Genomic DNA, 16,822 nt, shown 5'->3' with positions numbered 1-16,822 from the left:
CCATATTTGGATAAGTTTGACCATTTCTCAAAATCTGAAAATCATTATTTAATAAAACACAGAAAAGGATCACCAAGTTACTCTCGATAAAAAAAAACTTTACAGACAACATTGAGACAAAGCTTCCTGACACATCTCCATCCAAACTCTTGGAAGAACTCATTGAAATCTCATCTGATACCACCTGGAGAGCTAGTTTCAGAGTGTGGTGCTGAGTACCAAGTATCTCATGATGCAGCAGTTAAGGTGTTGATACCATTCAGCACCACATATCTGTGTGAAGCTGGCTTTTCATCCATGACAGCTCTGAAAACAAAATATAGGGCCAAGTTGAGCCTTGAGGATGACATGCGTGTTGCCTTGTCAAAGACTGACAGCAATAAAGACTGTTTGCTTATTTCCTATGTTCGCTTTGTAAATTCCCAGTCACTGAGTGAAGATCTGCTGTTTTGCAAATATGTCAAAAACAGAGCGACAGCTGATGAGCTCTTCAAAATTATTGACAGTTACCTGACAGAACATGGACTGAAATGGGAGAACTGTGTGGGCTTTTGCTCTGACTGTGCGCAGGTCATGGCAGGGAAAAGGAGGGGGCTACAGCCGCTCATCAAGGGGGTCTCGCCAAACGCGCAATGGACACACTGTAAATTCACAGAGAGGCGCCAGCGTCAAGACAGCTTAGCCCTGAGCTGAATGAGGTTTTGACAGAAGTTATAAACGTGGTAAATTTCATCAAAACCCGAGCCCTGAAAGCGCGCCTGTTCTCTGCGCTGTGTGAGGAGATGGGAGCTGACCATTCTGCAGTGCTGTTTCACAGCGAGGCAAGGTGGCACTCGCGAGGGAAGGTGTTGTCAATTTGAAAGGTCACGATATTGGTGTTATTTCAATACATTTAAACATGGCCCATTTCATGACTATTTTGTTGGGGCGAGGGGGGGGGGGGCCCAAGATATTTTGGTCCGCCAAAGGGGGGCCTGACAGAAAAAGTTTGAGAAGCACTGGGCTAATGCAAGACAGTCTCAGAGAGGTAAAGCACACTATAACCAGACGAAAGAAGAAGAAAGATGACAAGGGTTAAAGGTATAAAAATGATGTCGTTAAACGTTAATGGAATGAATAATGCGATAAAAAGGGGCAAAGTGATGTTGAAATGTAAGAAAAGTGAGATGGAAGTGATTTTTCTGCAGGAGACACATTTGGTAGCACAGGGTCATGAGAAACTGAAGAGATTTGGATATGAAAATGCATACTATAGTTCCTTTGAACAAAACCCGAGGAGAGGAGTAATCACGTTAATCAAAAACACAGTCAAATTTGAATTGATCAAGGAAGTAAGAGACAAGGAGGGAAGGTTTGTTCTGGTGAAGGGGAAAATGGAGGGCCAAATGGTTACGTTAGTAAATGTTTATGCACCCCCAGAGAGTGAGAGGGATTTATATGAGACCATTTTTGACATGATAGTGTTGGAACTAGAAGGGATATTGATATGTACGGGAGATTTTAACGTAGTACTGAATCACGACCTAGACACCACGAGTACTAGAAAAGGACGGGCGCCCATCAGTAGATATATGAATATTCAGATGACGGAAATGGGAATTACAGACGTTTGGAGGGAGATGCACGCCATGGACAGGGAATACACACATTACTCACACCCACACGTGACATATGCGAGAATAGACTACTTTTTGATGACGACGGGGGACAGTTACAGGGCACGGGAGAGCAGTATAGGAGTAGCGGACATATCGGATCACAGTGCCATATATCTGACAGTAGATCTAGAAGGGAGACGGAGGAACACGATTTGGAGACTAAATGTAGGAATATTAAATAACAAAGGGGTGGTGAGTCAGATCAAGGAGGAGATAGCCAGATATAAGGAAGAAAATGACAACGGGGCGGTAGACCCGAACATTCTATGGGACACACTGAAGGTAGTGATAAGGGGGAAATTGATGGAAAAAACAGCAATGCTGAAGAAGGCCAGAACGGAGACATATCACAATCTGATAGGGAAGCTGAAGAAGCTAGAGGGGAGACACCAGATATCAAAAGAACAGGAAACGCTCGGAGAAATCAAAGAAGTAAAGGCCAGGATAAATAGGGAATTATTGACGGAAATAGAAAAGAAAGCGAGGTTCATGAAACAAACGTACTATGAAGGGGGACCAAAAGCGACCAGACTGTTGGCTAGGAGAATTAGGACGCAACAGAAGTTGAACACGATACACACAATAAGGGATACAAAGACTAATGAAATATTGAGGGACCCAGCTGAAATAGAGAGGACATTTAGAGAATACTATGAGAAATTATACACACAGCCAAAAGCAGCGGGAGAAGAGGAAATAGAAACATATCTGGAGAAGCTAGAGTTACCATCGATAGGGAAAGAACAGAATGAAGAATTAAATAAAATAATTACGGAACAAGAACTGGAAGATGCAATTAGTAGAGCTAAAAACAACAAGTCTCCGGGGAGCGACGGATTCCCATCGGAATTCTACAAGACATTTAGAACTGAATTAGCACCCATGTTAGGGGCGGCGTTCAGACACACGATGGAAGAGGGGAAAATGCCCCCCTCGTGGAAGGAAGCCATAATCACCACGATACCGAAGGAAGGGAAGGATAGGGAATTATGTAGTAGTTTCAGACCTGTGTCCATACTCAACGTAGATTACAAGATGTATACATCGATAATATCAAAAAGATTTGAGACGTTTATGCCAGACATTATAGATGAAGATCAAACTGGATTTATTAAAGGGAGACAGACACAGGACAACGTGAGAAAGACATTACACATAGTAGAGGAGATACAAAAACAAGGGGGTAGCGCGGTACTGATTAGCCTAGATGCAGAAAAAGCGTTCGACAGTGTGAGCTGGACATTTTTATATAAAACATTGATGAGGTTCGGACTGAACGAGAGGGCGATGAAGATGATCAAGGCACTATATCAAGAACCGACAGCGAGGGTTAAGGTGAATGGCAGCTTGACGGATAGAATCAGATTAGAGAGGGCTACCAGACAGGGATGTTGTCTCTCACCGACGCTCTTCGCCGTTTTCATAGAACCACTGGCACAACTGATCAGACAGACCGAGGACATCAAGGGAGTAAGGATAAAGGGAACGGAATATAAACTAGGCCTATTTGCAGACGACGTGATAGTATACATGAGGCAACCAGAAAAGAGCTTCCCGGCACTGATGGATCTACTGAAGGAATATGGCCACTACTCAGGATACAAACTAAACGTGACAAAGACACAGACCTTAGCATGGAACTATTCTCCAACGACGGAAATTAGAGAACAGTACGGGATAAGATGGGACATGGACAAGATTAAATACTTAGGGGTGAACATCACGAGAGGGGTGGAAAAACTGTTTGAGGCGAATTATACACAGATAAATCAGAACATAAAGAGAGACCTAGAGAGATGGACAGTAATGCCCTTGGACTTCAATTCAAGAATAGAGGTCATTAAAATGAACATACTATCAAGGTTACTGTACCTATTCCAGTCACTACCCATACAAATACCACAGAATCAATTCAGGGAGTGGGACAGACTGATATCGAGGTTCATATGGGCGGGGAGAAGACCACGGGTCAGATATAAAACACTACAACTACCAAAGGAAGAGGGAGGGATGGCAGTACCCAGCCTACAAGATTATTACTATGCAGCACAACTGAGAGCAGTGACGTGCTGGTGTAACGACAGATATGAGGCAAGATGGAAAGACATTGAAAAAGAAGGGGAGGGATACAAGGTACAAGCTCTGGTGGGGGATAGGGAACTATTTAAAGAAAAAGAGGGACTATTAGATCCAATCACCAAATGCACCTTGACCATATGGAACAGAGTAGTAAAAACACACAAATTGGAGAAGCAGTCAGGGGTCCTGAGATGGGTAGCACATGACAAGAGATTCAAACCAGGGAGGTTAGACCATGGATTCAGAAGGTGGGAGAGGGGGGGGGCAACAGCAATATGCAAAATGATAGAGAAGGGAGAAATGCAGACACTACAAAAATTAAAGGAGAAATTTGGACTAGAAAACAGGGACCACTTCAGATATCTACAGGTTAGAGACTACTACAACAAAGAAATAAGGGGGGCCAAAGACGAGGAACAGAATGGAATAATAAAGATGATAGTATGGGCATACGAAGGGGGGCAAGGAAGAGTAATATCAGCAATATACCGGGCTATAATGACCAGCAAGGGACACACGACCGATTATATAAGGGAGAAATGGGAGAGAGAACTAGAGATAGGAATAACAGGGAAGGAATGGGGGAACATATGCGAGGTACAACATTCAACAACAGGATCGAGAATATGGAAAGAATTTGGATGGAAAAACATAATCAGATTCTTTATAACCCCAGAGCTGAAGGGAAAATATGCACCAACACAAAAAGCATGCTGGAGGATGTGTGGGAAGGAGGGGGCAAATCACACGCACATATTCTGGGGATGTCAGAAGCTGAAGGGGTATTGGGAGGAGATAGGGGAAGCAATGATCAGAATATTAGGATACGGGCTACCACAAACAGGACTGGTGCTTTACTTAGGAGACCTGACACACGAGGGAATACAAGGGGGGGACAAATATTTAATAAAGATAATGTTGATAGCGGCCAGAAAAGCAATAACGAGACTGTGGTACAAGGAAGACCCACCGACAATAGCAAAATGGGTAGGAATAGTGGAAGAAATACAGGATATGGAAAGGATAACACACATGCTGAGGTTACAGGAAGAGAAATTTGGGGAAAGATGGGGAAAGTGGGAGGATTATAAAAGGAACGAGAACGACATCACAGAGGAAGAACCAAATGCAACACAAGAGAGCGAAGGGTAAAGGAGGAAAGATGTTCAAGCAGGGTCTATGAACCCATGTCACACACCTGTACTTTAGTTAATATTTTCTATTTTGTTTTTGGGATATTACAAGTGCTGAATGCTTTTATACCTTATTATTTATGTCTGTTTAACGGTGTGATATTAAATATTCAGGGATGAGGTGGTTTGTGTATGGGTGAACCAAAAGGCAAAGTGAAAGTTAATAAACAAGAGAAAAAAAAAAAAAAAGGACGAAGGAGAAGGGAAGAAAGAAGCTCAAGGAGGGTCTCTGGACCCAGATCACACATACAAACCTTAGTCAGCATTTATCGTCTTTGAGTAGGAATTACCTGTTTATGCCTGTTTAAGAGAGATACACAATCAACCTTTATATCAAATACCTAGAAAACAACAGTAGGGGAACCAGACAACTAACCATGTGATACCCATGTAAATATTTATGTGCACTGTTTTTTCTTTTTGTTTTTATTGTGATGCTAGTTTCTTCATTTTTTATTCTTTATTTTTTGTAAGTGCTGTCTGTCTAAATAACTGTTAATAAAAATTTAAGTTTAAAAAAAAAAAAAAAGCACACTAGAACCACTAGAACTACAGGCTAATGCAAAACAGTCTCTGAGAGACAAAGCACACTATAACTACTAGAACTACAGGCTAATGCAAGACAGTCTCTGAGAGACAAAGCACACTATAACTACTAGAACGTACAGGCTAATGCAAGACAGTCTCAGAGAGGTAAAGCACACTATAACCATTAGAACGTACAGGCTAATGCAAGACAGTCTCAGAGAGGTAAAGCACACTATAACCACTAGAACGTACAGGCTAATGCAACAAGGTTCCAGCGAGGTAAAGCACACTATGAACACTATAACTGTTATAATGTACAAGATGACGCAACAGCGTTTCACAGATGTAAAGAACAGAGTAGTGGAGAGGAGAAGAGAAGAGAGGAGAGCAGGGAGAGGAGAGGAGAAGAGAGGAGTGGAGAAGAGAAATAGGAGAGAATAGAGCAGAGGAGAGGAGAGCAGGGGAGAGTAGAAGAGAGGAGAGCAGCGGAGAGGAGATGAAAGCAGGGGAGATGAGAGGAGAAGAGAGGAGAGCAGGGGAGGAGAGGGGATGGAAGCAGAGGAGAAGAGAGGAGAGCAGGGGAGAGGAGATGAGAGGGGATGATAGGAGAGAGGAGAAGAGAAGAGAGGAGGAGAGAGAAGATGAGGAGAGGAGATAAGAGGGGGTGATAGGAGAGGAGAGCAGGGGAGAGGAGAGGGGATGTTAGGAGAGAATAGAAGAGAAGAGAGGAGGGGAGAGAAGATGAGGAGAGGAGATGAGAAGAGAGGAGATGAGAGAGGAGGGGAAGAGAGAAGATGAGGAGAGGGGAAGAGAGGAGAGCAGGGGAGAGGAGAGGATAGGAGAGAAGAGAAGAGAGGAGGAGAGAGAAGATGAGGAGAGGGGAGAAAAGAAGAGAAGAGAAGAGAAGAGAAGAGAAGAGAAGAGAGAGAGAAGAGAAGAGAAGAGAAGAGAAGAGAAGAGAAGAGGAGAGGAGAGGAGAGGAGAGGAGAGGAGAGAGGAGAGGAGGAGAGGAGAGGAGAGAAGAGGAGAGGAGAGGAGAGGAGAGGAGAGGAGAGGAGAGGAGAGGGAAGAGCATGTGAAGAATGGCAGCAGCCTGTAAATCCTGCCATGCCTCCTTGCATTAAGTCCAGTCCTTTCACCTGGTATTTATATCTGTGACCTAATCGATTCCCATCCCACACCCCTCCCACCCTGGCATCAACTATGTCACAGGGCCCATCAAAAACACCAGCAGCGCTCTAACCGGACAGGCCAAAATGAATTCCCACCCTTGATATACACCTGGATCAATCCCCTACCCGCCTGGATCAATCTGCTACCCCATCACACGCACGCACGCACACGCACACACACACACACACACACACACACACACACACACACACACACACACACACACACACACACACACACACACACACACACACACACACACACACACACACACACACACACACACACACACACACACACACACACACACACACACACACACACACACACACACACACACACACACACACACACACACACACACACACACTAAATCAGTTGCGTTTAGCACACGAAACTCCAAATGCACAAATTAAAACATGTGTCCGAGGCTGAAAGAAAACATAATTTTTTTGTTCTTTTGTCTCTCTTTAGCGGCAGTGAGCATACATACACGTCAACTATGTGGGCGACTGGTATCAAGGCTGCTACTCAACCTTTGTTTATTTTCTCTATTCACACTTTGTTTTCGTTTTTTTTCATGGCAAGGTTGAAGTCAGTGTGGTTCTCCATTTTCACACTGCATTTGTTTTCAAGAGGTGTTCCATCTGCTTTTTCTATTTTGCATGTGTGTGTGGGTGTGCGTGTGCGTGTGTGTGTGCGTGTGTGTGTGTGTGTGTGTGCGCACATGCATTTCTTACTGTGTATAAAAAACTGTCATTGTGTGCCTGTTTGTGAGAAAGAGAGAGAATCCTTGAGAGTCTGTCTTTGTCCCCGTGCCACGTTGAACCAGCTACTGTATACTGTCTGTCTTTGTCCCTGTGCTGCATTGAATCAATTATATTGTCTTTTTTTGTCCCTGTGCCTCGCTGAATCAACTGTCTGTTTGTGTCCCTGTGTCACGCTGAATCTACTGTCTGTCTTTGTCCCCATGCCACGCTGAATCCGTTATCAGTCTGACAACTCAGGGACAGGACAGCCAGTGAGAAATGTACACACAAACGCACGCACACACATGCACACACACAGATGCAGTACAGATAGAGGCATACAAACACATACCCCATTATCGCTCCCGAGTCCCAACTCTACCTCTTTCTTTATCTCTATCCCTCTCTCTCGCCTTATCTCTCTCCTCTCTGTATTCCTCTAGTTGCTTATTTTTTTTCTCACTCTTCCTCCCTCTCTCTCCCCTTCACACACAGACCTTGTACAAACAGCGTTGCCGTTTCCGTATTGACGTTCTGGAGGTCGCAGGTCACCGAACCCTCGTGGTTCCTCTCGGCCCGTTTCAGGACCAGTGTCCAGCTGGCTCTCTGCGGGGTGGACCGGTCTTCGGCCGTCACATTGGGGTGGTTGTCCAGGAGGCCGTGGTCCTTGGAGATGGTCAGCACCGAGGCGCCGTTCAGTAGCCACACCATCACCGTCCACGGGCCAGAAATGCTGCAGGTCAACCGGGCCTCCTCACCCCTCAACACCGCCAGGGTCTTAGGCTCCAGACGCATCTGGGCCCCAAGGACTACGGAAGGAGGATCGGTGAGGAGAGGGATGTGTGAATATAAGTGACGTGATAGGGTTAGGAACAAAATCTGGGACTCTCACATACACTGAGGCAGATATATAGTAGCCTATAACAAGGGTTCCACCCCCCCCCCCCCCCCCCCTCTTCATATTACAACAATCAGCTTTTTTCATATTGCAGGCCATTGATGTTTCCTCATTTTCTCATTCAAATGTGAGAAGATGTTTTATTATTCTATATATCCCAAGTCAATACCTGTTCCAGTAGTAGAAGTCAGAGAAAGTAGATCCAATAGTAGATCCAATGGTCTGACAAAAAAATTTATAAAAAAATCTGCTGCCATTTTTCTTTTCTTTTTTAAGTCCGCGATTTTTCTTTTGTTTCACAATGGGTCATGACAAACCAATTACATAATCCAACATATGTGTAACGAACTAACATATTCTAGTTGACTGTATCTTTTTTGGAGGATTCGTTCAAAAGCAGCGGCCCGCCTGATCTCAAACCTACCGAAGTCGGCCCATGTCACCCCACTTCTTAGGGACCTGCACTGGCTCCCCATTGCTGCACGAATCCGCTTCAAGGCCCTCGACCTAGCATACCGTGCGGCAAAGGGAACCGCTCCCGCCTACCTCCGGTCGATGGTCTCTAACTACACACCCTCAAGACCCCTACGCTCTGCATCTTCTGGCCGCCTCAGACCTACTCCTATCCAAGCTCCGGGAGGGTCATCAAAGAGAAGTCGCCTATTCTCAGTCCTTGCCCCACAATGGTGGAATGAACTACCCACCCCAGTTAGGACAGCCGAAACCCGTCCAATGTTTCGCCGTCGACTAAAGACGCACTTCTTCAACCATTATCTGAAATTTTTTTAAATATATAAAAGAAAAAAAAAAATCTAACCCTAACTAACCTTACTGTCATGCACAAATAAACTAACCTACACTGTAGCATGCAACACTTTGATGAACATTGTTACTCAGCTGATAGAGTTGTACCCTTCCTGATGACTTGTCGTACAGAACTTGTAAGTCGCTTTGGATAAAAGCGTCAGCTAAATGACTAAATGTAAATGTAAAAGATATTCATACTTCCATTTGTCTATCTATGGCGGACTCATAAAGAAAATAAAAAAATAAGTAATTTGGTTGTGGGAGGGATCTGGGGTCACGTGGAGTGTGTTATACGATATAACAACGTCTAACTTGACTCTTTCAGCCAATCAGAATCAAGATATTTACATGCCATTGTATAATCATGAGTATATAATTCCAATAGTGTATTCTGTCTGTTGTTTTGATTATTTTGGTTTTGTAACATTGTCCTCTCAGCTACATAGCTTTTGCTCGAGACTGGGCTTGGAATGTAATTCACTGTGCATTTCCAGTGCAGTACAGTCTTGTACCCATGTATTTTTTCTTATTTTTCTCAAATTTCTAAACGCATAATCATTTAATTATGCTAAGCTCTGCTCCCATAAAAATTACCAATTGAATAAGTGGAACCATATAAACCCAGCTACCACAAGAAAAATGTATCCGGATCCAGACGGGTCCTAGAACTATGACGTGACTCATCAGCTAGCTAGTCTACAAACACAAGTTAGTGACCAAAATAATCTAAAACATCCACAGCATCAACTGATCCACAGGCGGTTGCACTAACCAGCTGAGCTAAAGGGTCAGATCATTAGCAGGTGCTGGTTGACTGCAACCGAAGAGCATCCTCGCAAGTTCTTTCATCCATGTGCGCACTTTCCCAGGGTTAAGGCACTTAGATTCCACCCCCATCGTTATGTGAACCTGGATACAGATGTAACCGAATTTATTTGAAACCTGAGACCATAGGATCCGTTAGCAAGTGCTGGTTGACTGCAACTGACTCGTTAGTAGTTTACACTATTACACCGCATGGAAATTGAAAAGCTTTCCATTTTTGCACAAAATGAGTTCCCTTCTAGCACTAACATTATTTTTTAAGCATTTTTGGTTGAAATAAAATTTGGCGTTTTTTTTTTATGATTAATTGCGAATATTTTCATGTTGAGCTATAGATTGTAGATGAATAAGCACAGAAAGGTACACCATGCAAATGTTAATGCTTTATTGGTTTTAAACGAGACGATCTAGAAATGGGCAATGGGGAAATGCATTGTGTTCCACAGAGGGTGGAACACGAAAAACGGCAATGACGTAACCACTACACCTCCCTATTGAGGGTGTGTAGTTAGAGGCCATTGCATGATGTGCCAGGTCGAATCTCCTTTCAATGAACTCCTTTCAAATCTCCTTTTCAATGAACAGAAGGCCCCCCTCAGCGCACTGAGAGTTGGCTGTGCTCAGAGAGGGCGCACTCAGCAGAAACAGAAGAAATGACACTCCTAACATTAACATTCCACATTGAGCTTTTTCTAACTCAATTAACATAATTGTACTGGTTCATTAAGAGACCCGCACCACCTGGGTCACAGTCTGATCACCTGGTACGACAGCAAGCATATAACAGGTCAGAGAGAGAGCATCGTGACTGGAAGGAACAGGTCCAGGAACCGTTTTTATTCCAGCACTGTGCCAAAGATATGCAGACAGGCACAACATGCAGTAGGCTCACATTCACTTCAGCCTCCCAGGTCCTCTGACCCCACACACGCACACGCACACGAATGCGCACATGCACAGACACATACACACACACGCATGCGCACATGTACAGACACACACACACACACTCACACACACACACACACACAACCCACATACACACATGCACACGAATGCACAGACACACACGCACACACACACACACACACACACACACACACACACACACACACACACACACACACACACACACGCAGGGCCTATATGCACTGCCTTCAAATTTTTTTTTTTTTTTATCCACTTTTTCTCCCATTTTCTATATTTTTCTCCCATCCCAATTTCGTATCATCCAATTCAACCCTCCCCTGTCACGAACGCTGTTTCTTGCCTCCCACAAGCCGGCTGCAATGTGGACTAAGTCATACATAGCACAAGTCCCCTCCGGTACTTGAGGTAACAGCAGTCGCATCTTTTCACCTGCGCAGCTCGATCTCTCAGTGTCGAGGAGTAACGCGTGGGAGGCTCACGCTGCCCCCGACACTTCCTGATTCTACTGCGCAGGCGCACCAACCGACTTGTAGGAGTCGCTTGTTCACAACGCCCGATCCCCACCCTTCAGTTTTCCCTCCCCGTAATACGGCCAATGTGTATTACTGCGGACGACCAGCCAAACTGAAAAACAATGTGGAGAGCTGGATTCGAACACGCGAATCCTAGCGTCTCCACACTGGTGGCGAGTGCCTTGCCCACTACACCACCTAGCCGCCCATCCTTCAAAATTATTATGTGCAACAGCTATACTTCATGTGGGTTATTTTCCCTTGTGTGCAATTTCTAAATGCAATTTTCCTAAGTGCACTTTTTCTTTTTGTTATTACTGTAGAGAGAGGGAGTAACTAACTATTGATAATTCCATAGATTTGCGTAACAATTGATACAATTTTTCACCTGTGGTTTTAGAGTTGACATTTGGAATTATCATTTTACTGACAGTTAATTACAGAATTTCCATTTAGGCTGCTGTTTATGATTTACTGTTGTGATCGTTATGCTGCAGTTATACAATATGAGACTATGAATAATCTGATCAGACCAATAAAGCACTTTCACTGAATTGAATTAAGACGGACGGACGGACGGACGGACGGACGGACAGACAGACAGACAGACAGACAGACAGACAGACAGACAGACAGACAGACAGACAGACAGACAGACAGACAGACAGACAGACAGACAGACAGACAGACAGACAGACAGACAGACAGACAGACAGACAGACAGACAGACAGACAGACAGACTTTGAAACAGACAGACAGACAGACTTTGAAACTCCTATAACTCCTCACCTGGGCCCTCATGCATCAACGTGTTCTACGCACAGATCTGTGCGTAACCCGTGCGTACGATCATTTCTAAGCAAAGAGTGGGATTCATCAATTTGAACTTGAACTTGACTTCGTGCGTACATCTACGCACAGGTCAGACCTGGCGTACCTAGCTCCCAGTGGTAGAATATATTATTACAACAAGGAAATGAGCTTCTGTGCATAATAACACTGGATGTTCTGTATGAACCGTAGTTCATTATAGTTCATTGTAAGATAGCAACAGTAGTGTAATTATGGTCAAAACCCTATAAATAGCATTTGGAATAATAGATCTTTCTCTCAGAATGAATGCAGCATGGTTTATATAGCGTTATCGGAATATACGGGGTGTAGGCTACTGACTGACTGCGCTCCGCGTAGCTTGATTGATTGATTGATTGAAAAGTTTATTAACAGATTGCAGAATGGGTACAGTACAGTACAGCTCAGTACATACAATTGTTAATTGGGGATGCAGACCAACTTTCGTCCTGTTTACATCAGGGTCCCCCATTTTCAATTCATCATAAATCATAAAGCTCAACTCGTTATTATTTTGCGCACAGACCGCCGAAACACGGGAACGTTTTGATTATATTTAAAAGGCTTTACGTTAAACGAAACAAGTGGAATTTCGAAGCTGTAAGCAGAATAAGTCATATGAATATAGTGTTCTTCCCCCTTTTTACTGTACAAGAAAGAATAGAAAACGCATTGCAATGACACCATGCAGATAGTGGACAGACTATATGATGGGATTCAAGTTCGCGTTTTTGTTGCTCATAGGCATGCTGTCAGAGTATGATATCTTAATCAAACATTCTAGAACATTTGTCGTCACAGATCATGTCCTAATGGAACATAGGCTATGGCATGGATCGTGATATTGTGTGGACTGTTATTATTACTGTACGGCGGTACCACCCATTGTGACAGCAGCCTTGAGTCCCGCACACAAACATGATGGAATTCAAGTTCATGTATTGAAAGGCAGGATACATCATACATGCAGTGAGATTCATTGTTCTTGTATATGCTCTCGTATTATATTGTTTATATAGGCTACCCAATACTGACATCAAAATAGATTGTAGTATGCCTCTAGAAATCATATGCAGCAGGTAGAAAATTTACGGGAGATCCATCGCGATTTGGAATAGAATTGAGGAGAACTTTAATCCGTGGGTATTATCAAACAACACGGGAAAAGGCAGTCATATTCCAGCGCGGTCTTTATTAGCCGACAACAAAATAGATGCCTCTAAAAATCATATAGCCAATCGAACACAACTAATAAAGGCATTCATATTACAGCACGGTTATAATGACACACAACCAACGCCAAACAGTGGTCAACGAACGGTCTTTATTAGTATTTTGAGCTGTCCAGGCAGAATTGCAGCAATGGTCTTAGGGAGCCGTTGATATCTGACATCACCGTTTAGCGTTTACAAGTCCGCCTTTTATTTATCCCATAAATCATAATACGCGATAGTGTCTTCTTGGTTCGACAGCAGTGAATTCTCCGTGGAGTTTCTCGGAGTCCCGCTCGGGTCGGTCCATTATTTCACATCCCATGGGGGGTGTTTCCTCATTTTCATGACCATATATGGATAATCATGCACGAGCATTGACGGTAGAACAAAGTGGTATTCATCAACACGGCAGGGCATAGAGCCTGCATACGCACGTGTGATGAATGCCGACTTCCCTGTGCGTACGCTAGTTCTACATTCCGTGCTTACGTGTGGAAGTAGGTCAAGTTCTACGTCCACGTTGATGCATGAGGGCCCTGGTCTATACAAATTCACACACACACCTCACTCACTCACTCACTCACTCACTCACTCACTCACTCACTCACTCACTCACACTCTCTCTCTCCCCCAATTGAGTTCCAGTGGCGTGTCATGGCTTCCTGTCCCTGATGAATGAACTAAGGGGTGAATATGAATGGCTGGGGTGGAAACTTTAGAATATGAAATAATAGGTTTACGACCGACTACTCAGGGTGATGTATAACTTGTTTGTGGTGAGCTAACTGCATTGGCTGCTAGAGCCGGTGTGCGGAGTCATAAATTATGTATCCGTTTAGGAAATTAGGTCTGAGATATATCTAGGCCAGGCCATACAGCTTTTTCTTCTCGTTGGAATGAATCAGAGAATGGCAGAGACTTAGTGATGAACATATTAGTTTGCGCTCCAATTTGGAACATGAACCTGTGACTCTGAGCTCCCCCGACCACTGGCTATATAATACTGCTAAAGCAAGGTGGCCATTTTGAGGAAAATTAATTATGCCGTGCAGATAGATCATTAGGCGTTCTAATTAGAGGGGCTCTGGGTTTAATATCAAGGCCACCGTTATTAAACACACCAAGGCAATGGATGTGCCAGCTTACAGAGGCTTATTAAAGGCTCCTATGATACCTAACAAAGTTAAATGAAATAAAAGACAGTGGTGGAAGAAGTATACAGTTCCTTTACTTAAGTAAAAGTAGAAATACCCAGATAAATGAGTACTCTGGTAAAAGTAAAAGTACTCCTTTCAAAATTATATTCAAGTAAAAGTTGAGACATATTTGATATTGAATGTACTTAAGTATAGAATGTAAAGGTATACATTCTACATGACGTTTGTGTATTCCAGCACTTGGGAGTGATCGATCTTCGAACCCTTGACCTCTAAAGGTCATGTTAAAGTGGTATGTGGTCCAGTTATGCTGCTCTGATTAAAGTTTATGTTAAAGTGGTATGTGGTCCAGTTATTCTGTTCTGATTAAAGGTTATGTTAAAGTGGTATGTGGTCCAGTTATGCTGTTCTGATTAAAGGTTATGTTAAAGTGGTATGTGGTCCAGTTATGCTGCTGATTAAAGGTGATGTTAAAGTGGTATGTGGTCCAGTTATGCTGCTCTGATTAAAGGTTATGTTAAAGTGGTATGTGGTCCAGTTATGCTGCTCTGATTACGTCCTCTTGAAGTTGACAGGCTTCAAATGTGAAAGTATATAATCTTCATCCCTTTTTGCCATGTTTTCTATGCAAACTCTTTTTCTTCAAAGTAACTAGTAACTGATGGGTTCAGATAAAGTAGTGGAGTAAAAAGTACAATATCTCCTTTGAAATGTAGTGGAATAAAAGCACAAAGTTCCCTAGAATGAAAATACTGAAATAAGTAAAGTAAAAGTACCTCTCTAAACTGTACTTAAGTACAATACTTGAGTAAATGTCATTACTTTCTACCCCTGTCTGCTGAAGTGAACTCTCACCTTGCATCGTGTGTGCCAGAAGCAGTATGAAGGGGACAAGGCAGTCCATGACTTTTGAGAAAACAGTCAAGCCATTGTTGACAGCTGAATGGAATAAGGCAGGGAAATTAGGTGAATCAATACTGAGATTTCAGAATGGCTGGTAAACTCTCTGTGGTCCGGAGATCATACACATTTCCTGTGTGTAATGAATTTTAAACGGAAACTGTGGTCCATCCCAATGATAAAGTACAAATATGAATCACTCTGATTATCATGTTATTGCACTTAATTCCATTACATTTAATATAACAAGTCTATTTCAGACGTTAAACATTTAGTTTAATACCATTTTCTATTGCAAGTTAAGTAACCTGAACAACATTCTACTGACAGATGGCTACAGTATCCTATTAATCCAATAGCCAAGTCACAAATGTACAGGATCTGTTTAGCGCGTTGGCTGTAACATAAAACGGATAAAACCAGAATGCATGACTCTTTGGTTATAACATAAAATGCATGAAACAGGAATGCATGACTCTTTGGTTATAACATAAAACACATAAAACCGGAATGCATGCCTGTTTAGCTATAACATGGACATCTTAATACGTTTCAACAGTATGTGAGAAAGCATTGATAGTGATCCTATGGGAGATGACTCTATCATGGTAGTTTGCTGGTACTTTTAGTTTTACCATGGTAACAGCCCTAGTAAAAGATTATTGACCATGGTACTGCCATGGTAAAAGTAATGTATCACCACGGTACCAAGTATGGTATAATGTAATATAAATCATGATACCGATGGTAACGGTATTTCCATAACGTTTTGATCACTGTCATGATACTCCGTCGTAAGGGAAATGTACAATATACAGAAATGGGTAAACATATGGTCTCTTTCCCAATTCAGTCATATTAGACACAAAACAAAAAGCTCCATCGCCAGCAGATATTAACATCTCACTGTTCAACAGAACACAATATACCACCATTATACCAAAATACCACTAGTTTGTAAAACTCACCTCAGGGTTGCTTCTTGACAGATTGTTGCTGCTGGTGTCAATAGAGAACAGCGTAGACGATGCTGCTATCTCCTCATGTTTGGTTCATATCACCCAAAACCACCCTGTTAAACATTACCGAACTCAATGAGAACTTTGTCCCTGTGCCATTATGGACAAACAGCGGGGAATACACTCTGTGACTCACACTGAGAACAAAGCCATTTGAAATTCCCCAAATCCCACAGGGTCCTCATGTACTGTACATCTCCCCTCCCTCTTTAAAAGAATGGACCTCGACAGATGTGATGATGTATGTGTGGACTGAGAAACTTTCTTTTGACGACTGTAAGGCCAGATATATGAAAGGCCCATTCATATGCCCATTCCAAATATAAA

The 16,822-nt window shown here is 43.0% G+C and overlaps 1 protein-coding gene across 1 annotated transcript; it reads right to left on the bottom strand.

Annotated features, from left to right (window-relative positions):
• Positions 1-7,839: 7,839 nt before the first annotated feature.
• On the bottom strand, positions 7,840-16,583 carry LOC311224051 (immunoglobulin superfamily member 5-like; the record flags this gene model as incomplete). Its single annotated transcript, XM_084308858.1, has 3 exons — positions 16,445-16,583; positions 15,432-15,515; positions 7,840-8,189 (listed from the first exon to the last, which is right to left on the bottom strand). Exons 2-3 carry the CDS (start codon positions 15,478-15,480, stop codon positions 7,840-7,842), a joined length of 399 nt encoding a protein of 132 aa, XP_084164984.1. The 5' UTR covers positions 15,481-15,515; positions 16,445-16,583.
• Between the last annotated feature and the right edge of the window lie 239 nt (positions 16,584-16,822).

Source organism: Notolepis coatsorum (assembly GCF_963971535.1).
Source record: "Notolepis coatsorum genome assembly, chromosome: 1".
In the NCBI taxonomy this organism is placed as follows: Eukaryota; Metazoa; Chordata; class Actinopteri; order Aulopiformes; family Paralepididae; genus Notolepis; species Notolepis coatsorum.
This window is presented reverse-complemented; position numbering and strand designations above follow the sequence as displayed.